General features: G+C 32.2%; 2 protein-coding genes across 2 annotated transcripts in view; one reads left to right on the forward strand and one right to left on the reverse strand.

Annotated features, from left to right (window-relative positions):
* The window catches only part of Ddr (discoidin domain-containing receptor 2), a 933786-nt gene that overhangs the window by 147689 nt on the left and 761632 nt on the right, over positions 1-24465 (forward strand). The window lies entirely within an intron of this gene.
* On the reverse strand, positions 1692-5069 carry LOC118199814 (uncharacterized). Its single transcript, XM_035371675.2, has one exon. The coding sequence runs from the start codon at positions 4880-4882 to the stop codon at positions 3395-3397; it is 1488 nt and encodes a 495-aa protein (XP_035227566.2). The 5' UTR covers positions 4883-5069; the 3' UTR covers positions 1692-3394.

A 24465-nucleotide genomic window follows, 5' to 3' on the forward strand; every position in this document is an offset into this window, starting at 1 on the left:
GTAGTTTTGTTTACTATGTTTTTAGTTTGCATTAAAATTTAATCTGCAAATGCGATTCATGAACAATGCACATAGCGCTGACATACGGCGAGATCAGCCAAAGTCAGCTTTGTTTATTCATATTCGGCAGTCAGGCTGACTTTTGTTTTCATCTGTGGATAAGAGCTGTAAGCATTTTTGGCATATTTTAGGTAAAATATTAAAGTAGTAATAATTGCTATTACTAAATTACAAAATAAATAATTAAGTATTCCACGTGCTTGTAAATTTGAAGTGCTAAGTTTATATTTGAAAAAAAAAAATTGATTACTTTTATAACGCAGCCTTTTACTTCCTTCCTGTGTTGCCATTCTAAATGGCTTTATCTGTCTCCCAACGGATGTGGGCTCTGTACAGTTATCTGAATTATGTGATTTATCAATTTAATTGATCATCTAAAGTTGCTGTGTGTATCGGTGCTGTAAGCAATGAGTACTAAAAATTAACAAAAAGTAAAAGGTAATAGTTTTTATTAAAAAAAAATTTCACCGACTCACCCATTTCACACTGAATGTATACTGACACGTTAATTTACATACATGATTTTTCTGGTGCAAATTCACAATTTTTATGGTGTTAAATTTTATTTCTATTTCGAGATGTAAAAGGTAACACCAGAGCCGGATATATACTTGATGAGACTTTAAGCTATTTGAAATATGGTGCCCTTTATAAGTTTGTTATACTATATTTTAAATTTTTGGGGGACCCTAAGCTATAGCTTGGGCCTAAGTTGTAGCTTATACGTAAATCCCACACTGGATAACACCCGTAGAACAATAACAATGTAATAAACTGTTATCGTTTGCAAATCTAATTAAACTAGCAGTTTATGATACAGGATTACTTCTTCCTTTTATAGATTTTTAAAGATTCCTATATATGTGTTTACTACTAACACAGTGAATTCATTCTCTTGTCTAATACTAATATAAATTGCAACCGAAATTAATGCAAATGATACACCTTAGTAATATTTTGCAGCAAAACATAATGACTATTACGAGCCGCATCCTTTGATGCCAATACTTCGCTGCAAAGGACTGGCAACAGTATGTTCCTGTTTTGTAAAGTGAACTATAACCGTTTATATGTGAACTAGTAATGTGCTTGCATTTTCTGTAAGTAAATTTATGTTTTTGTTATTCTTAGAAAGAGCATTTTTTCTTTCACATATTACAGAACGTAACTCAGTCGGGTCCGTTTTGAAAGTACACGATCGTAATGTTTCCATAACTAAACACTGCAGCAATGTTCCGATAACAAACAATTACACTAAGTAATTTTATTTACAATTATAGCTATCAGCAGTTAGTGCACCATAAATTAACTTCTTTCAGAAATTTTATATATTCAAGCTGTAGTATGTATCATATTAATTTTCGTAATTTACCATTAATTAATACACTTACTTTATAAGCTGTAGTATATATAATATATAACTTTTTATAATTTAGCATTATTTAATACATTAATTTATATGAAGTGAATTTCTAAAATCCATACTTAAGCAATAAAAATTTGTTGATTTCAACCAAATATCATGAAGTATTATCAAAGGTATACTTAAAAGCAATAAAAATTTGTTGATTTCATTCAAATATCATAAAGTTTTACCAAAGGCATATTTAAGGAATAAAAAACACAAGAAATATTTTTTATAAATTATTTAATAGAAAAACCTTTAAGCTTGAGTCATTTATAACAACATATGTTTAAAATGACAATTTTTCGATCAGCACGAGTGTTTTTATGTTTCACTTCACTTCAAACTATCACAGAGATCACACTATCACACTAGTGGATTGTAAGGCTCTATACATTTCTTTGAATGTGACAATGCAAGACACAAGAAAAATTGTTTCAAATTCAGTCCCAAGACATCAGTATTTTTTAAATGATCCTGGTAGTTATTTTAAAAAAATATTACGGTTTTACATGCTTCAAATTACAAAGATATTTCAGAGGAATGTTTATCAAAAATTATTCTAAATAATGGTTACAAATAATGGTTACAGGGCGTAACAATGTATGATATATGAAATATTGTTTTCATTTCAGTCTCAAAACATTACAATATTTTAAATAATCCTAGTAGTTATTTTTAAAACTATTATGGTTTATGAGCTTCAAAATACAAAGATATTTCAGAGGAATGTTTATCAAAAAATATTCTAAATAATGGTAATTACAAATTTAAAAAAAAAGTTGAGCAAATTTATGGAATGAACAAATGAGCTCTAAGATTCATTTAAAATTGAAATATTCAGAGTAAACATTTTATATAAAATGAAATAGTTCTATCAAAATTTTCATATAAAAATACTTATTTAAAATTGTGTATTTCCAAAATATCTGTTATAACATTTACGATATGTATATTATTCCAGATTCTAATTGCATTTTGGAAAAAAGAATTTAGGTTTGCATTCAAAGCAATATTATTAAGACAGACTGAGCATTAAAATATTATTCGCCATATTGCACATCACTCTTAAAATTACTCTTAAGATACTTTTCTGAAAGTAATTAACAGAGATAACTTGACTTCCAATACATAAATACTCATAAGATATTTTATGCAGTTTAATTAAAAAGTTATATTTTAAATTATGATTACTTTAAAACTAAATAATAAATAAGAATTTCAAAAGTATAAAATATTTAACAAAATTCATCAATTGTTCGTACAATACACAATTTGTTTCAACATATGTTTGCAATCAGTTTTCATTTAAGGCACATTTTTTTTAGAGAATTTATGTTATTTATCCAATACATATTTACTCAATGAACCTTCTTTTCAAGTCATAGCTTGTTTATATTGTAATCGAGTATATTATTCAGATTACTTTTGGTAATTTATATTCACTAAATATTAAGGCACAAAATACTTATAAACATGTTTAGAAATTCTTAACATTATGTAAAATTAAATCACCGGTTATTTACGTTTTAAAATGCAAAAAATTAAACTAAACATATTCATAAATTCAGTCCAAAAATGCACTCCAATTTAAAAAATGGAAAATACAATCAGATGATAGAAACAAGGTGTATAATCCCAATTTTTCAGCAACATTTTTAAAATTATACAATTTCTTGACTTCACGTATATTTGATTTTTTTCCATTTGCAGTACTGCACGATTGCACTACACATTTTACACATATTTGTTCCTGTAAACAACAGTTAAATTATTTTCGAAAACTTTCACACAGTAATTCATCACGAAATGACTAACATAAAAACCAAATGACTTTCTTTGGCAGTGTTATTTCTCTTGTTGACTAGTTTCGAATGGTCTTCTATTTTAACCCACATAAATGAAGATAGTTTTAAAAAACATGTTACATCATGTATTAGACTGTTTGGAATAGATCATACCTACATCCCACACACGAAGATTTTGTGCTGCTCTGGTAAGTTGCAAGATTCCATTTGAAGATAAACCGTGACCATGTCTTAACAGCAGAGTCCTCAACAGCGTGAATTTATTTGTTTTGAGAAGTTTGTTAACTAAACTGTCCGTTAGTCCATAGCTGCAATAGAATTCCAGATGCTTAAGGCACTGGCTGTGGGTAAGAAGAATTTCACAGGCTTCTGGAGTCACCTTTCTACTAACCCTCGGTCTTAAGCGAAGATATCGAAGGTTAAGGAATTGTTTCTTACCACCTCTCCCCATGCTTGTACTAAGAATAGTAAACCACTGGGCACTGAAAGACCTAAGATTTGGACAATAAGTAGCTGTTTTGGCAAGGTCGATGAGGTCGAACCTTTCTAAGCTTAGACTAACAAGCTTTTTACCACAAGCGGCAAGAAGAGGAAGCACTTCGTCCATGTAAGAAATTGGAATAGTAGGACTGTTCTTCAGTTCTAAAGATCTTAGTTTCGACAGCTTTGCGAGAGGTTTAAGATCCATGTCTTCTTGCACTTCCAGAGAAATTTCTTCCAAGTTAGGAAACCATTCCACTACCAATTCTGCAGTGTCTTCACACACTGGAAGGGAAACATGAAAACCTCGGATACTTGATGTTCTTTCACGCCAGGAAGCTGAGTCTTCGGTTTCTTCTAACTCGTCTATCACTTGATCAAGGTAAGTACACGAAATGTATTGCAGATTTGGCAGTATTTGCATAAGCTTCAAAACACCTTGGCCATTCACAGATGAAGGTAACCTCACCTCAATCAAGCTCTCTCGAACACTGTCGAAAGCCGAATTATTTTGCATGGTATTACCAAAGTTTTCAATATCTACCAAGTCGACAGATGGATGCATGATCTCCAATCTTTGCAGTTTCGGGCAGTGCCTGAGAGCGATTTCTAACTCATGACCATCTCTCGTGGTATGCTGCAATTTTAAGTATCGAAGATTAGGACATGATTCCAATATTTGTTTCACTAATGAACCACTGACGTCATAAAACATCCACTGTCCAGCAAGGATGAGTTCTCTCAAGCATGCACCAGTCCTGGTGAGAATTTCTAAGACAGTGCACACATCTTTGAATTTGCAGTCATCCAAACAGCTCAGGTCAAAGGATGGTATACCGGACGATACGAGAAGTTCAGCAGCTTTCAGAAGCTCTCTGCCGGTTGGTTTTAGTCGCAACAGGTGGTTGAGAAGTTCATGTCTGAGGTCGATCGGATACTCCAAGAACGGATTCTCGTCACTTGATTGTGCACTCACGCTGTTCCTTCGACCACGGCTCCATCCGAGAATGGAATCCTTAACCGTACACAGACAACTCTGTCTGAGGCTCCACTGGGGGACGATCTTATCACTTTGCATTGCCGCTGACCACCGGGCAGAGGTGGAGGGATCTGCTATGCTTTCTCCCATGTTAGATGTCTATGCTCTGAATCGAAACACTCGCTAATCGGCGACCAAAGCTTAAAAGAATGAATCGAATCCAGGATGTCGTTCACGTTCGGAAAGATCACGGAAGGATCACGCTCACTCTCCTCAGATAACTTTGTACTATAGTGCGATAAGCGGTTACGCGCTCCTTTAAGTTACTTCTCTTCAGTTCACAATAACTTTTTTTCTTCATCCCCTTCCTCTCACACATCTCCTATCACGCGTAGGGTTGCTGGCAGAAGAGAACGCGCCAAAGCGTGGGAAAGTTTCAATTTCTCTACGGAGCATGCTTTTGTCTTAACTCCGCTCGTTCCCGGTGTATCATTACCGATGTTGGGGTATATTTGACATGCATTGTTCACGTGAATGTGTTAGTTCTCCTGACTTCCTCTTTTTGATGCAAGAATGTTTTATTTTTCATCCTGCTGTTTTTCCTTTTTAAAATTTGAAGCTGGTGGCTTTGTATAAAAATATTTCGGATAGTTTAGGTTTCTAGTTTCTTCTTGTGGCATAATTCATGAACAGAATATTTGGAGGAATTTTGACGAATATTTTCAGATTTTTTCTATTTTTGTTACAATTCAGCTGTTATGTAATAAGTTGCGTCTAATTTTTAAAAACTTTAAAACATCTACATATGGTTTGCCTTTGTTTCTGGGAGACTTATCGAATTTTTCGAAAAATCAGTTCTGTCAGCTCTATATTCTACTATTCAAGGTAATAATACGAACTCCACATCTGAAAGTTTTTCTAATATGGGGGCCGGGTTGGATAAACTTACGCATTTTAAAGCGCTGTAATTGTGATTACTTTATATTGGAGGCTTCCCATTACATGAATTTTGCCCACTTGACATAAATTAGACAAAATAAAGTATTTTTAATCTAACCTTCTTTATCATGTATCTGTTCCACATTTATATACAAAGATTTTAATTAAAATTTAGCGCAGTGTTAGTCTCGAAGTTTTTATTTAGAAACGTCATTTTCGAATTTATTCATTTATTTTTAAAAAATTTTCCTCGGATTTTTCTTATTAAATGTATTTAGTTTGTTATAGCTTTAAATGTTATGCTACGTCTGAGACCAAAGATCTATAACTATATAACTATATTCTGAATTTATTTCGAAAATAATATGTTATTTTACACAATTTTAAAATGAAAAATAAAGGAAGTAAATGAGTTCCAAGTGCGAAAAAAGTATTCATGCGATGACTAAACATTACAAACCCTCAACATTCGATTAATAATTAACAAGAAAATTACTGCGTTAAAACAATATTATACAAAAAGAAAGTATCTTTCTGTTTGTAATCTTACTGCCGTTGAAAATGTTTTACTAAAAAAAAAAAATTATGTATGCTGTGGAAACACTACTTCGTTATTTATTGAAAAAAGGCGCTAAATGAGAAATTACGCAATTTATTTTTCTTTTCTACTAACACCGAAGGGAAGCTATTTAAGTTTATTAAAGCTGTTAACATATAGTTTTCATGCACTTTATTTATATTTTAACAAAAGGAAATCAAATCATTTTAAATAGAAAAAGCATTTTTTTTGTAGAGAATTTGTTTAGGCAACTTTAATAAATACAGAATTTAAATGTTCCATTGTTCTTTATAGTTTTATATTTGTTATGAAAGGATTTTATATTTTGTAATTTCACTGTTGTCAAATGTAGACAGTATAAAGACTATAGTATATTTTTATGTAATGAACACTGATTGATGGTTTTTGTTACTGTTTGCCAGAAGCAACGAAACGGACAGACCACCACCTCATAGCCTTTATGCCTATCGCTGGTCATAAATATTGAGTGACTTAGTGTCTCAGCTCGAATTTGCTATCTAGTTCAGTCCCAGACTTAATTTAAAGTACCCTCGAAGCATGGAATCTGAAGGTCTTGTATCCCCTATTCCTCTACCAACAATCTCTCAACAAATTTTCAACCGAAGGATTTCAAATGCTTCATTCGGCCTAAACACTATTTTTTTTAGATATAAACATTGATACCTGTTGTTGCTACTGATCTTCCTGCTATAAACATAATCGAGATCAGGTTCTGACATGAACATAAAGTTCCAACATGAACTTAAACTCGAATTCGCTATTGCCAAAAGGAAAAGAACTCCTATCATTAGTCATACCTATTATATAAATAAGTATAAATAAGTAGCATTATATAAAAGTATCATTATATAAAAATAGCAGTATATAAATAAGTATAATATAAGCAGTATATAAATAAGTATAATAGCAGTATATAAATAAGTATAACTTATTTATAAAATGTTGAATGTCCATCCGAATTTCGATCAAGAACACTCCAGGGGACGGTATCCAAGGGTCTCGTACTGTTTCCTCTGTTACCGAACTCTCGAAAGGACTTTCAGCTGATATTTTTTTAATTACCCCACGCAAGAACACTGTACATTTGCAAACAACTATGACTTCATGACTCCTGGATTCGAATCCGGACCCTACGATATGGCAGTCAACTTCGCTAACCACCGTAGTGAATAGGACAGCCTCGTCTTTGTCTACACAAGCGAGATTCGAATCCGAGGCCTTCAACTTAAAAGAAAGCCTCACTCACTCACTTCAACTTAAAAGAAAGTCCATTATGGTGGTCACTCACCACCATAATGGACTAATTATTATTAGTTAGAACGAACTAGCACTTCTAAAATTAACTCTAACCTAAAATCGAAATTTCACCAATTTGGGACAAAATTTCTGTTTAAAGTTTGAGTTAATTTTAGAAAATTTGTCTATGTATTTAGGTAGAATATAATATAGATCTTTCTTTTCTCTGGATTAGACCCACCAGCGGCCGAGCGGTAAAGTCGCTGAACACTGGTAGTTCGGTCCGAGGTTCGAATCCCGCGAACGGGCTGGCTGCATGGGTGTTTTCGTGGTTTTCCCCATGTATAACGTGTATACGAGCCAGTTTCCCTTAGAAAGTCCTCCACGAAGGTATCCCTCCCTTTAGGCAGATAGCCCTAATAGCCATAGTGTGCTTTGCCATAATTAAATACACCACACCTTTTTTCTGAATTAAAAGTATTCAGTAGTATATTTCTAAATTATTTTTAGTGTTTTCAGAAAAAAAATTAACTAAAATATAAAGACATAAAAATAAAAAAAGGCAGAGTGTTATGGAAATGATAAGAAAATTCATAAAATTATCAAAAGGAATTGAATTAAATCTAAATCAGTGAACAATTACATATTTCAATAATTGAAATTTGTAATATTCTATGTTTTTTGTGTGTCATTCATAAATTGCTCACAATAGTTTTTAAAATGGTAATTCCGCAGCTGCATTATAAACAATTCTTGAGAATTAGTTAAATTTCAATTTCCTTCGTTGTGATTTGAGTATAAAATCGCCAAATAAGTCGATAATTGTGCCAAACCTTTCGACCCATTTTCAAGCGTCCACGCTACAGTCACGTGCAATGCGAATGGCCAACCGACTCTCTTCCAGCTGGCTGTGACGTCACCTGGAGCATGCATGGAGTGCATGACTAGCACGTGGTGGACTGACTCCCTCATTTCGTTCAAATTCAAGCGGCGGCGTACCCTTATTTTTCCCTCACGGGGAATTCTCCGTTTTTTGTTTTTTGTTTTAATTTTTCTAGCTCGCTGATTAGCATTCGCTTTTAGGCTACTGTCTGCGTTCTTAATTATTTGTTTCGTTTTTAAGTAATATCTATTTGCTATGCAGTTCCGGTATTTTGAATGAATATTACTATAAATTACCGTTTTTTTTTTTAATATATATATATAATTATTATTAAATGGAAAATGCGCACCTAAAATTTAGTAAGGAAGCGTGTATGAATAGTAGTTTCAAAATTTTTTTTCTTCACATATGGCAATAAAGTTTGTTAATCTGAAAATTTGTGAAACATTCTTATAGTAATAAACTAAATCTGCTCTCCCCCCAAAAAAGGAGTAAAATAGTATAACGTGTTTGTATTACATAAAGATGATAGCGTACAGTTCTTATGTGTATTACCTTGTAAAAATTTAAGTCTATTTAATCAATTAGATTTTTAATTTGTAAAATGATTATTGTATGTTCTTAGAAAATTACATTCGCGGAACATTTACGCAAAATAACTAAGAAAAGAAAGAGCCAGAAAACTTAAACAAACAAATTTTCCATCTGATTTTATAAATAAAGTACTTTTAATTTAAATATTGTGTCTTCCAAGCCCGTATATGAATATACAGTACTAAAATATCTATTTTCGTTTTTAATCAAAATTCAAATTTTTACGGTCTTAACGCAGATCAAAGTGTGTATAAAGTACTTTACTCAAGTCAATGTCTGTAATAGACAAATAAGTTTTAAAATTATAAAGCTTTATGAAACGAAAAGAGATACAAGGTGTTCCAAACAAAAGTATATCCAAATCGAATTTCAGTATAATACGGCTTTTATTTATCCGTACGTGACATAGACGTATATTGTGTTGCGGGACGTGTAACATTACTACAAGAATGCCTGTAATAGTATTACACAGATAAAATTAGCATGCTTTTTGGCTCCGTTTGGATATATTTTTATTCAGAATAGCGTCTAGAATGTTGTATAAATTAATACCTATTAGTATTTTCTGCAGCATTTCTGTTATAATTGTTATTATGTAGAGACATTAGGTATTTTTTGGAAGCAGGAAGGATGAAAAATATGCAACACCTTCGCCGGGATTTGAACCGCGGACCTCGCGCTGAGCGTGAGACCACTACACCACGAGGGCTCGCTAAGAAGGCGGAAGAAATACCTTATAATTATTTAAATAATAATTTTGTATGAATTAATCACTAAACATATTCGTTTCTAAAAATTTAACAATGATTCGCGATCTTAATGATCATTTAAATATCATGACGAAAAATGAGTTCAAACAACGAATACATTTTAATAATAGATTCAATAAAGGTGCTTGAAAGTAAATGGAAAAAAAAAAAAAAATAGTGTCTTTTCTCACACCGATTTTTTTGCATTTTATTTTTTATGTAATTTATGTTTAAGTTTTATTGCACTCGAAATTTCTTATTATTTCTTGCTAATACTTTTTTTTTAAATGCAGTCGTCTGTATAAATGGGGTGAACAAATAATAGATTTTTGCAAAAGTGTTGCTTTTATGAAGACTAAAATTTTCGAACGTCTGAAGAAAAGTTTTAAAAACCAAAAAAATTGCTAGTTTGCAAATTGAATTTTCGTAATTTTGTAAAAATGATAAATATTTAGAAGCATATTCGAATCCTAGTAGGAAATTTAAGCTAAAAATTGCAAATTTCCTATAAACATATTAAAATAAGATTTTCAAATATTCAGAAGATTTGAAGGATATAAAAATTTGAAACCCTTGTGTTAAAGCACTGGTATCCATAGTTTAATGCTGTACCCTATGAAATGTATTAAGAAGGTATTTACTTTTAATCAAACTAATGCAGTTCACAGAGCCATGCCTAAGTATTTTTCTCCTGAGGCAAATGGTAAATGCGTGCCCTTATGTACACTCAATATTAACTGTACCTGTATACTTTTATATTCGACAAAGTCAGTTACACCAAGTCATACGAAACTTATATTTTTATTAATAGTCAAATCAAAAGATGTTATTTACTATTTTCTAAATAGAAACGTCAAAAAACACCTTTTTAATTACTTTTTATTTGATAAAGTAGTGATATTTAAAAGTTTTTGTTCAGGCATGAGAAGATTGTGTTTTTAAAACTTCATGAACTGTTTTTATAATTTATGGTTTTTTGAAGCTTCTTTCATCCTAATGTTAGTAACTGGGAACATTTAAAATACATTTGACGCAATTTCCGAATTCATATGATTTAATTAAAACGCAGTGCTCCTCAATTTTTACAGATCTTATTTTGCTTTGGTCACCAGAATTAAAAATAACTGGGTTTTTAAAATTAGATATTCCAGATGGAATACGTGGGTCATTTATATCATTTGGATGCTTAATTTTAAAAAAGCTCCTTCTTTTTAAAATACTTAAATCTAACGATATTAATTTTTCGCCAGCTAGAAATTAAAATCGGAAGCTATCGCGTTTAAATTTTAATACCTTCATTTTAGTTGTACGATATATACCTCTAATTTCTTTAATTTTTTTATTAAATATATATACCTCAATGGATTTCTTTCATTTTTTATTATATTTGTTTGTTTAATTATCAAAGAATAAAAGAGCTATCTGTTTAGGGAGTTAGATGCCTTCGTAGAGGACTTTCTAATGGAAATTCTCTGATATTTAGGTTACTCATGGAAAGAGAAAACAAAAATTTCTATGCAATGCAAGATTACAAGTCTTTGTTTATCTTTTACTTTTCTTACAGTACAAAATTCAGCTAAAGCATATCTAAAATTTTAAAAATTGGCTTCCTGAAAGAGATTATTAATTTTACCCACTGCAACGATCTATTATTTGATGCTTTATATAAATCTGAACTTTATATAAATTTAAGGTAGTACTGGGGAGCTGAAAACTATGTAAAATACATGATAATGATTTTTAATTGCTTTAAATGATCTATTTTGAAACGGTTCCTCTCGATGCCTTTGAAAATTGAAAATTAACAAGTCATAATTCATTTTTTAAAGAAAACATTAAAGGTGAGGTATTACTAAAATTTCGCGGTAAATTTGGCGCCCCTACTGGCCGCTTATCTAAGGCATTTGCCTCAGATAAGCGGTTCCATAATAAAGTAATATATATGTATTATCTACTATACTATTAAAAGCTGTGCTCGTCTGTCACATTATCTCCTCTAAAACGGCGGGAAGTTGAGTTTCGAAAGAAGTAACCCCGGATTCCAAAAATTCGTGGGAAGCCATTCCGACTCATCTTCGTACGACTCTAATTAGCGGAGATATTAAAATAAAACTATGAAAACGCTAATTTTCGCACTCATTTTTCTGAGTGGCAGTGGCAACGGTCTCCCGCGCCGGCAGTCAAAATCTGCTTTATTTGGAATTAAACTATTTAAAAATTAAAATGATTTCATACTAGGCATTTTTAATTACTTAATATAAAATCATTTTTAAAATTTTCCAATTTTAAAATCCTGATCAGCTTAACTTAGAAATTACAAAAAATACAAAATATGAAATATAAAATTTTGCTATATCTTAATTTAAAAATTTTTGCTTTGATATTTTGTAAAATTCCACCAAATAAGTGAATTTTTTTATCAGATTAATATTTCCCGCTAACCATCTTCAACAATATTTCAAGAGATTCCTTTCATAGAGACATTTTAAGTAAAAAAATTAATATATTCTATATACTACTTTTAAATTTCATCGCATATATAAAGAGATTTTACAACATGGCTGTCCATATGTATGTATAACAGGCGCTATAGAAAAGATAAACCAGTACTCATTTGCGACTATGCACTCTTATAACAAAAAAAAAAAAAAAAAAAAAAAAAAAAAATATATATATATATATATATCGCACGATGCAGCATTGTTAATAATTACTTTCTAAGAATACGGCGTAGATAAGGTCATTTTAATACAGCGTAATAAGAAACCGGTTCGACGTTGACCCTGATTTTGACATTAAAAAAATGACTTGGTTTATTGGAAGCATTTTGACGTCTTCTCAAAAGTACAATTGTCTCTCATTAGGAGTAATATATAAGTATCAGTAGTATTTTTACTTAATATTCTTGAAGGATACTTGGGGAAAATAAGTCCTTTTCGTTGCCACGTCAGTCAAAACGAACAAGTGCTTCTATCATCATTCTAAAGTTATTATTCCTATTGACTTCTAAACTCAGATTATATTGACGATAATGTTTCTGCTGAATTTGCACATCTTTGATACTGTTTTATTCCTGCGCTTGTATATGACTGATAGTTAGTCCATCACGATATGTAACTGCAGTTATATATTATTAAAACCAAAGGGGCAGAAACGAATTCTTCGATATCCGAATTGAGCTTATAACTATAAAGGTATATTAAATAATACTGAATATTTAAGAGATTACATCGAACAATAAGAATTAAATGAACAGTTGAAATAAGTAGTTATGGGTCAGGTAATAAACGCGTCATTGTCCGTCAGTACGAAAACATTAAGTTATGTAAAACAACGGAAATATTTATTTAAACTTCAGCTTAAAGTGCAGGCAATTTAAGTGAATTTTTTTTGACTAAATTTTAAATTAATTATTTTTTTAAAATTAATTTTTTTTAATTCAAATTAAATTAATTATTTTTTTATTTAACTTCAGCATGAATTCCTTGGAAAAGTAGATAAAATGAAAGCCTACAAATCATTTAAAGCAACTGACAGTAAAAGATACTGAATTATCTTGAAAATCTGAAATGCAGTGTTATTAAATTAAGGGCAAGAAGTGAGTGAGTGAGTGCCACCAAGGAAGACCACTGACCTGGCCTTAGCCTCACAGTGTGATATCTTCTTGTCAGAAACCATCTACTCTCTGCTCCACCCTGCTCCGGGAACGTAGCCGAATAGACGCAAGAAGTATAAGTCTCAATATCGTTCATTTGATGATAACTTAGAGTAACATATACTATGACTTATGATACCAAAAATGATTGTTCCTGTTGCAGTCTCTAGTTTTTACTTCATCAAATGCATGGTTTAAATTACTAAACAATCCGAAACACTGCGCAATTAACGACATTATAAGCTATAATGGTATATCTGTAAGCCAAAGCATGAAAACAGATAGCTTAGTAAAATATGAAGAGTTTCCATCGGCTTTTATGTGATAGAATATAAAAACTAAAAATAACAGAAATTTAAAAACAGGCTCAGGATTAAAAGTTGAAGAGTTATTAGATTAATTTAGAAGTCAAACAACAAACTGAGTTATTAGATTATTTTGGAGCTAGAGGCGTAAAAATTGGTGGTAATGAATTATCGTCTACCACCCTTCAGTTCGGGCGCCACTTGTATTAGGTTATTTTAAAGCTGGAGACGTGAAAATTGTTCAGTGCCCTAGCTGGGACTCGAAGCATAGACCTCTCGAAGACGAGTCTAGTATGCTTCCAATTACACTACCAAGGAATGAGGAAAGGAGGGAGAAAATACCTTAAAAAGTAAAACCTGGGAGGTATTTTAATGTAATACATAGAACAAGATCTCAAATTTTATTTTCATCCTGAAATAGAAAATGTGTCGTTTACTTTTTCCGCTATTATAGTAACAATATGAGTTTAACCTTCTTTACAAGGTATTCATATAACACTGTCACTCACAGTTTATTAGTTATAAAGCACAGTTATCCTCAGCAACGAAGATACTTATTTTATCAAAACGGCATCAGCAAAATACGAGTATTAACAGATGTGAGTAATACAATGCTGACGCTATCCACTGAATTTCTCTGATTCACGGTATTCCTTGTAGGCGTTACAACCTCAGACGGAACCATAAATAAAAAAGGTGAGAAACGAGCACATTTCCCGCCCGTGCACCGTAGCTTCCTTCAAGCTGTTAAAAAAATGATTTATCATCATCTTCTAGTTCATTGTTCCGCTTGACTAAGGACTTAATGTTTAGTTGACGGCAGCGTCTTAAGAAAATCAACTTTATTACCGGATCGTGAGAAGGATATACTTTTACTTGAATCTCGATTATTCGAATTTGGTGGGGTTCTCCAAGTTAGAGATATATTTCTGAAGGATATCAGGAACTGATATTCTTGCAATGTATAATGTACAAATTAACCAAAAATCTAAATCAAATTTCATTTTAACACTGAGGAGTATTTATGCGTGGTATATAAATTACCTATAATTTATAAAATTTCTGAAATGTACCATTGTAATGTTATAATTCTTCTAAGCTGTATAATACCAACAGCCACCAAGTCGGGATAGTGCTTAGTAAACTCTGACTGCTATATAAACCTGATACTGTTATATAACTTGATACTCCCTATATAAGCCTGATACCGAAAAACCTCGGTTCGAATTCGTTGGAGAAGGCATGGATCTTTGTGAATGTATAGTATATGCGCGGCATACGGGCATTCAGGATGTGTGGCAAGCCGAAAGTCCTCTCGAGAGGTTGATGGCAGAAGAGGGTTGGGAGATCCTCGGATCCGTCCCCGCTGGTTGCTCTCTTTCAAAATTGGGGGCGAAGCTGAGCAAAGTCGCATTATCACTTGTATGGTGCTAAAGACTCTTTCCAACGTGGTATGCGTTCTTGCCACGATGAATTTTGTGGGCTTGGGCTAAAGTCACAACTACAGTAATACCAACAAGATTTGGACCGAAAAGATGATCTCCAGAAGTTCATATTCTTGCAGTGAGCCTCCTTGGAGTCCGTAAAAAAGTATAAATCAAATTTCGCTTTAATATTGAGGAGTACTTTACTCATATATATGGCGTCTCTAGAAACATCGAGCCCCAAAGCAAGAAACGAAATACGTGAACTGTAAAGCGGTAGTATATTGAGTGGTCCGAGATGACAGAACCAAACGTGAGAGATTTCACTTGTTTGGGGTTCCATTTATTTTGAGACACCCTATACCTCAACTACCGATACTGATGCCTGATACCTGAGCTATCTAGAACTTGTACTGATTCCGAAATCTACGAATCGAATATCGTTATTCTTTTGTTTCTGTTTTGGAGCTTTTAATACTAGCAAGATCTTCAGCCTAACAATTAGTATAGCTTGTATAAATTGTTAAGCTAAAGATCTGCAGAATTAGCAGAAAATATAGTATTTAAAATATGATATTCACAAAGCAAAAGTCTGTCTATAAGTTTTAATTCAGGACCTCGCCTGACACAATAAAACACGGCTCGCAAAGTCTAAAGGCGAATCAAGTAAATTTAGAAGCTGGGCGCAAAACAGAAATGAGACGATCAGCTGTTGCTGCCAAAAAGCACTCTGCAGAAAGCAAGAGCTCCGCTCTTCTAATTCATTAACTATTTTGCATCCTGGTAGAAGCCAAAGAAAGTGGAAATGACAGTAAAGGTAACTCTGTCAGGACTTGTGTTTCTCTTGATTTGCTTTGGAAACATGGTATGCCCTGAATAAGAACAGGGAGCTTACTCAAGCTATGTTCAAGATTTGTATATAACAGACGGCCCAGCAGGAAGGGTATACGAAACCCTTTATTTTCAATACTTTACAGGTACTTCCGAACTTCGGAATACAGAGACCAACCACTTGTGGTCTGAACGTAAGAATATAAAACTACTAACTAAAACTCTAACTAAAAGCTAACTTTGAATTAATATACAAATGCCTAGCACTAAGACTGGCCTTTTTTTTAAAAAGGGTACGTATGTAGTACGCTGAGCTGCTGAAACTACAATACGTTTGCAAATATCAAGAGGGCTAAACCTCTGGCCTTAAAGGCAACCAGCAACCGAGTGAAAACTCGTAAAACTGCAGTGGCAAGCGGCTTGCTTCCTAAAACTCCTTCTCTCTCTCTTTCTTGGCAAAAAACCACAACTTAAGTACTTGGGCGTTGCAAGACAATTTGCTTAAACAAAAAGCATTTAATTCTGGCCGGAAGTAAAAAATAAGAAGTGATAGTACAGTTTTAAAATAAAATAAACGTTAGTAAAACTTAAGATCCTTACAACCCTACAAATTTAAATTTTTTAAAACATTTCTAATAAAAATCAAAACAAAAATTTAAATACGCTTTCCCCCCCCCCCGAAAAAAAAAAAAAAAAAAAAAAGATTCAAGGCATGCTTAGTGTAAATAATACACGGTTTAAGGTAGCTACAGATCTTTTTTAAACTAATAGTTCATTTTCCTTTCTGTGAATTTTCGTTAAATGATGAATAGAATATGTGGTTATTGTAACGCCTCTAGCGGGAAAATATTCAATAAAAAGCTTAAGAAAAAATTAGCGCAGAGGATAATGATGATGATTTTGTGCTCTATCACCGTTTTCCGTGTGAAGCGTAACTGTCTGATGACTTAACAGAATGGTAATTTACGATGCAAATGACCACTGACAACAAAGCACACCGTCATTAAGAGGAGTAGCAAAGCAAAGAAAAAGCTCGTGCTACACGGATGGGAATCCAGAAGCGAATTTTATTTTTGTTTAGTTCCCGTTTGTTCCTAACCAATCAATCCCGAAGACATGAATCTTAAGTATATATTGCTTTTGATTTCATTCAGTTGTCAGGTTAGGGAGGAAAAATAACAAAAAGGCTTTTTTTGAATATGAATGAAATGTGACTAAGAAAAAAAGTGCTTAAAGAAATTGAGAATGAGATTACTGTCTAGAATGACGGTAATTTGTAGATTTTTAAATCTGAAGAAATAAAATGAAGTACAACTGACTGAGTGAGAGTTTCATTTTATTTTCTAAGCACAATGCATGCAAGTTGCTAATAGAGCTAAAGATATTATTTCACTTATGTATAGTAATTTGTAAGAGATCTTAACAAATAAATATTACAATTAATGTTCCATTAAACTCATAGTTTATAAAAAGAATTCAGTGAAATTTGACATTAGAAACGTGACAGTTATAACTTTCTCTTTCTAAGTTTCGGAACTTGTTTCATTACATTACGCTACCAGGACGCCTTTTATGCTTATCGCGTACCGAGAGTTGCCACTGCATGATAAATAAGGCACTGGATTTGCCATTCGTGTTGTGTAGCAAATTTTGAGTTCGAGGTGTTGCGATTCGAAATAGCATCAGATCTTTGTACTTAACGGTAGAGCTCTTGTTGGAAACCTGCCGAGGAAGCTCGATTCTCAATTTAAAGGGAAAAAAAGAGAAGGGAAATTTAAGGGAATTTATACACAATAGCTTTTTTTTTTAATTTTTACTGGAAATATTCTGATTTTGTTTGTGTTATTTTGGTGTTTGCGTGTCATGTAGTAGTTAAAGAATGAAAGCCTGTAGCAAGATCATGAAATAAACCTAAGACGCATTTCAGGAATTTTTAGCCCATAGGGCGTTAGCCCAGAAGGGCTATTAATTTCGTTTTGATATTTTGTGGCATTTCACTGTAAACGGCGTTTCCCTTTCAAATTGTTGCCGCCAAATATTAGAGCCCTGCATTATATTTAAAGAAATTAAATAATGAAGAATCTGCATGAATATATGTGTTTCTCGCACTGTGAAAAAAACCTAAGAGACATCAAAGTCTGAATAACGTAGTCCTCCATTCGAATATGGGTATCTGGAAGTCCAAATTTGGAATATGGAATTTGTTTTATTATCTATTTCATATTTTGTAAAACATTTAAGAATTTTTGATTAACAAACTCAACAATTTCAAAGCGAACAATGGCAACACTGTACGAAAAGAAACATTTTTATCTCCAGCGCGCAAGTGTATCGGAAATTCTAAAGATATGCTCTGTTTAAATTATTTTGAGATATTGCTATTGAAATGAATCTTATGATTTAAGTGCGAATAACATGATGTTTAATAGACACACAAAACGTTAAAGAAACGCCTCTTTGGGCGTAAATGTAAAAATCTGAAAACTTTAAGATTTTTCTCCCCCTTGATTTTTTTAAAACTAATTTAAACTTGAGTTATGAGTTTCTTTGCCCCATGTACAGAGGATCGTGGGGATCAACTTAAAATATGCAAAGCAGTTTATCACTCAGTTAAAAACTATGCATTGTGTTAACTAAAGGAACAAATTTAACAACAATATATGCACTTCTACATTAGAGAACACATATGTTTACTTTATATAGTGCATCTTTACTTTGTACACGCCTTCTTTTCTTTACTAGGAAACGCATATCTTTACTACATCCTGATCAGCTTATAGTCACCTTTACTGTCATCGTAACTAAGTTTTTTTTTATAGTTATATGAATGCATTTGAACAATATAATTTATTGTAATTCTTATGTTTTATAAATATCACTAAAAAGCACTGTTCAAATGTCGGATATTTTATTTACAGTTTTACTCCAACCGAGTTATATGAGAATACTTCTCTGCCTCTGTTAAATAATATGTCGTAATTCGGAAACTATATTAGAATTGCTTTATCATTAGCACTAATATTTATATTTTTAGGACCTTGTTTTATTTATTTATTTTTCATTGCAAAAAAATTCTGTTCGCGATGATTTTAAGTCTCTTATTATCCGATAACCGGAGCGACGATTTTAAGTCTCTTATTATCCCGATAACTGGATTGATGATTTACCGGACCCTTTCTCTGGAGGACCAGTTTATTCATTGCAGAACGATGCAAAAATTACAGAGTTCTGTTTTATTTATAAAAACAGCATAAACACTGTGCTGTAACAAAATGTTTTGTATTATTTAAATCAAACAAGAGATTTTCAGGACATTAAATATATTAAAAGCAAGCTTAATACTGCTTGTTCTATGGAGGGAAAAAATATCCGAATAACTGAATTTTTCGATTTCTGAAATCTGGATAACTGAAACTTTGCTTTATTTGTTACAGGCTTGTAAAACATCGTATAAAAAATAAAAAGAAACTGGGTGTTAAGAAACTTTCAAGTTGATGAGGAAGAAGGGATTTCCCCTTATCAATGCGAGCCATTATCCGTCTCCTTTTTACAAACAGATGAGCCCAATCCCTTAAAATTTATTGTATTCTTCAGGAAACAGTTATAACATCAAGCTTTCTGCCAATTCTGATACATACTAGTCGAAGGTAAACATCACGTGTTTACCATCATCACAGCGATATGAGTCATGAAATATCAGCTTGTTTATGGCAGCCGTTGCTCTAAATGTTTTCTCATATTGGTTTGTTTCTAAGCTCACAACACATCTAGAAAATTCTTTAATGTAACTCGACGGACGCTTGGAAACCAGTCATATTTAAATAACCCGGTAATGAAGAGTGGATCACGAAGCTATGATATTAAACGGAGAATTTATTAATAAAACTTGAATATGTAAGTGAATTAAGTTAAAAATTTCAGTTATCTGGATATTTTGTGCAGCATTTATCATATTTTTAAACAAATTAAATTACAAAAAAATTGTTTAATATTGAAAAATCGAAATAATTTTTCCATATTCTCGAAGTAAAGTATTTATTTATTTTTCAATAAAAAATCTGATGTGTACACCACATGACTTCCTTGTACGGAATATTAAATTATACGCAATTTTTCTTGCATTTCATTTAAACGTATTGGATTGAATTAAATCTACTTCGTCGACAGCGCATAACCACAATAGAATAAATGCACTCTTCAAAATTCCCTCTATTTGTTTACCATAGCGACACTCTGGCGCTAGGTTCACTTAACAGTATTATATTTCGTTCATATTATAACTCGGAATGCACAAAATTTATATCATTTAAAGAATTATCTAATCGTTGCCACATGTTCTGTTCAAATACTATAATAAAGCTAGAACGATGTATAAAAGAAATTAAGCAAACAAAACAAAAAAGAAACAGTTTTTCACAGAGGATTGAGTATTTCTCATTCAATTAATTCAGTTCTCACTTCGCGACAAGGCAAAAATACATAAAAAATCAAAATATCTGTATTAAAAATTACGAAGTAAATCTTAAACACTTATTTCCTTGAAAAAATTCCAGAAAGGAATAAGCATGATTTAATTCGCAATAATAAATGAAGGCGTTATCTTTGTTGTTGCGAAGCTACGTTTCTCTAGATTGGCAACAAATCCACTACGCTGCTGTTTCAAATGTAAACAAGCAATGGCCGCCATCAAAAAAATTATTAGGCTTAGCGGCACTTAAACAACTTTAAAATTGCTGATAATTCTAAAAATATTGCATACAGATTTATTAAAGGCATAAAGCCTTAACCAGAAGATAAGAACAACATAATTCAATCATTTTTAAAGCAAAAAAATGTACAATTTACAAACATATAAGCGTAAAGAAACTGAGATCACTGAGCCGGGTAACAGAGTGGATATATATATATTTATATACGGTTGGCGCGGCCGATTGCAACCAAAATACGACGTGCACATCTACATGTTATAGCAGTTATATATACAAAATTTCAACTTTTTGATGCTACTCGTTTTTGAGTTATGCGACATAGGTACATACGTTCGTACACACGCCACGAAAAATTCTCTTTAGAATTCCTTTTAAAGCAGTTTTATAATTTTTTTGGAGGAAAAAAGTCTTTTATTGAGTCTTTACGTACAGATATCACGCAAATACATCGTTAAATTGCATTCGATAGCGGTCAAAATGGATATTTTCGTTGAAATATGCTGCCTGAAACTTTTCGCGATTACAATACTTCCTTTTTACTTCGTACAAGGAAGTAAAAATGAACTTAGCACCACCTTATTGCCATTAATTTATCAGAAAATTTTACTTTTCTTTTTTTTTTAAATAAAGTATTTCTCACGCGATGTTTTTAAAAATGATTTAATCAAAGAATTCGACACCATTCATGTCCCTCCTAATTTACAGCAGACGTAAAAAATGAATTGCTTCTCTATATATAAAACATGTTTCGACAGGAACGCAATTAGGATGATATTTTTTTCAAAATTCAAATGAGTTTAGCTTCACCATTTAAAAGTGTTGCTGTAAAAGAAGGGAAAATATATGTGATTTTTTTTTTTAATTTGGAAAAGACTTGCTTTCTTACAATATGACTCTGGTTATACATCATTTTCGGCAAAAATGTAATATTTGAATATATTTTGTTTCCAAAATTTTCATTGTAAACTTTTTATTTCAACTCAGATAATATGAAAGAAGTTAACGTCCGTCCGAAAAATCGGTAAAGGCTGCTTAATTTTCTTCTGTTACAATTATCATTTTAAAGCCCTGTACTGTAGCAAGTTATATAACACTTGATATTTCTGTTGCAGTTTATGCTATTAACATTAAAAACAGTTTGATCAAAATGGAGATGAGTTTTCTTAAGCAAAATGGACTTTATGAGTGAGTATCTCTTGGCAGTGCTGAACTTTGATTGCGACGCCATCTTTGTGACATTCAGTTTTGGTGATAGCAAGATTTTATTTCTGACTTCCTCCAGTTTGTCTGAATTCGGAAGATACCGGGCGGGCAATTTTTTATTGAGAGACCTTCGCTCCCAGGTTTCCAAAATCCGGTAACCATCGTCTTGTTACATTACAAGCATTTAGAAAGGTTTCTTTAAACTTTGAACAGTTTTTCCGTAAAAATGCGGTGCAAAGTCATGAAGTTGGTACCTGGGGAAAGATTCTTCTCCATCCTTTTGCATCAGACAAACGGTTTTTAAAGTTTACCGCATAAACTGTACCAGAAACTTCAAGTGATATATTAGTTGTAACAATATAGTCATTAGATTTGTTTCGGAGCACTGAAAAATGAAAAATCAGCAATGCTCTCATCGGGATTCAAACTTCGGACATCCTAATTTCCAGCCAATGTACTTCTAATTATGTCACTAAGGCATTCGGTAAGGAAGATAAAAATTTCTTACAACAGTATAGGGTGTCATCCATTGAACAATTTGCCATTAATATCCATTTTGGAATATCCATAATTTGATGGCTTTTGTAGATTACATATTCAGTCATTCAATTATTCTGTTATTTACATTAATTTTAATTACATTTTGCAACTAATCCTTCTGATCTGAATATAGTCTAGATCTGATCTACAAATGCGCATCGTGGCCAAGAGGGAAGTATTTACGTCTCTTGCTGGCTTAAGCCTTGAGCTCATCTATGGCTAGGAGTTTGCCCAGCATGTACCCGTACCAGTAACCACTCGAGAGATTTTCCGGCTCGAAAAAATTTTAAATGACCCAGTGACGTAAAGATTCTATACATTTGCAAACATCCATGCCTTCTCCGGTATTCAGCCTCAGGCTGACTGCGAATGGCTCACCAACATTTTATACCGGAAAAGAGCAGCTTTAAATAGGTAACAGTTGTTGGATATTAGGCGTTAAAATCATAAGAACCTACAAGAAACTAAATAATATCATATGAATTTAACAAAACGCATAAGACGAGCCCAGATTATTATGAAATTAAATTTTGTTTAAACAAACTATTCTAGCCACCTCTGATCCGAAATTTGATTTATTCCGGAATTTTATTCTTTTATTTAATCTTTATTTCAAAATCTACAAAAATTTAAAACGATATATTTATAATTTAAAACGATACATTAAACGTTATATTTATAACATTTTATACCGGAAAAGAGCAGCTTTAAATAGGTAACAGTTGTTGGATATTAGGCGTTAAAATCATTAGAACCTACAAGAAGCTAAATAATATCATATGAATTTAACAAAACGCATAAGACGAGCCCAGATTATTATGAAATTAAATTTTGTTTAAACAAACTATTCTAGCCACCTCTGATCCGAAATTTGATTTATTCCAGAATTTTATTCTTTTTTTAATCTTTATTTCAAAATCTACAAAAATTTAAAACAAAGTATAAAAGAGCGGTAAAAGTAAAATTTTCATTCTTGTTCAACCATTTGAGAAGCTTCAAAAGAATATTTCATACAGATTGCGTAATAGATATCCATAAAGTAATCCATTAAGTAATCCATAAAGTAATCCATTAAGTAATCCATAAAGTAATCCATTAAGTAATCCATAAAGTAATAAAGTAATCCATAAAGAAATCCTGTTATAAAGTAATTTAGTGAAGGATTCGAGTTCGCATCTCTGAACTCGAATCCTTCACTAAATTACTTTATAACAGGACATGGACCCTTCCCCACATATTTCTACACAAGAAATTTGGCAAATTTTGATATCTGTATATGTGGGGAACAGGGAACTCCTGATCGTTACACTTTCTCATGCCCCTTAACTGAGGATATTCACATAAAATCCCCAAGAACTGACCTCCTGGCATTCCAAAGGTTTTTAGTTAAAGATAAACATCAATATCCAAAGTTTCAGAAAATTATGCAACGACTCTCTTCCTATGACCTAGATCTCTGTCAAGTGTAAGTCCACACACAATTTAAACTTTGTGAACTTTTACATGCTGTGATTATGGACAAAATAGCTCCGCTCGTGAACTTTATAAACTGCAATAAACCAATATATCTAAAATAACCCATGGACACCCACCTCTTTAGCATTATTATAAAAATTCATTTTAACATTGTGTTGCCAGTACTAATTATAATTATCTCATTATGTTTATTTGTTTATTAATTATGTTTATCTCCTATTTTTGTTGCACCAAATCAGATGTTCAATTTATCTTGTGAATATCAAATTGTATTCCGACTATTTTGTAATCTACTTATGGCCTACACCATTATTTTTAATAAATACTGGACGGGGGGCGTACTGTGGAATTGAAAGATGTACCATAATAGGCAAACTTTAGACCTTTTGAAAAGCCTCAGTCTATGCAAATTATTATAAAACTTGCAATTACCCCCCCCCCCTTTTTTTTTTCTTCAAAGAGTTAGTATGGGAAGGCTTTACCAGGTACATCGCTGGTGTCCCCCATACTTTTACCTTTACCTATAGATATCCATATAAGTGTCGAAGAAAAGAGCTTGAGAATGAATAATGTGGCTTAGTGAACACAGTATAGCTGTACTCAAGTGAA

This window comes from Stegodyphus dumicola, chromosome 12 (assembly GCF_044657685.1).
Source record: "Stegodyphus dumicola isolate Sdum_Otavi_A_Nest chromosome 12, ASM4465768v1".
In the NCBI taxonomy this organism is placed as follows: domain Eukaryota; kingdom Metazoa; phylum Arthropoda; class Arachnida; order Araneae; family Eresidae; genus Stegodyphus; species Stegodyphus dumicola.

Coding starts and splice junctions, on each gene's coding strand:
- LOC118199814 (XM_035371675.2), bottom strand. CDS start 4,882: ATGGGAGAAAGCATAGCAGATCCCTCCACCTCTGCCCGGTGGTCAGCG.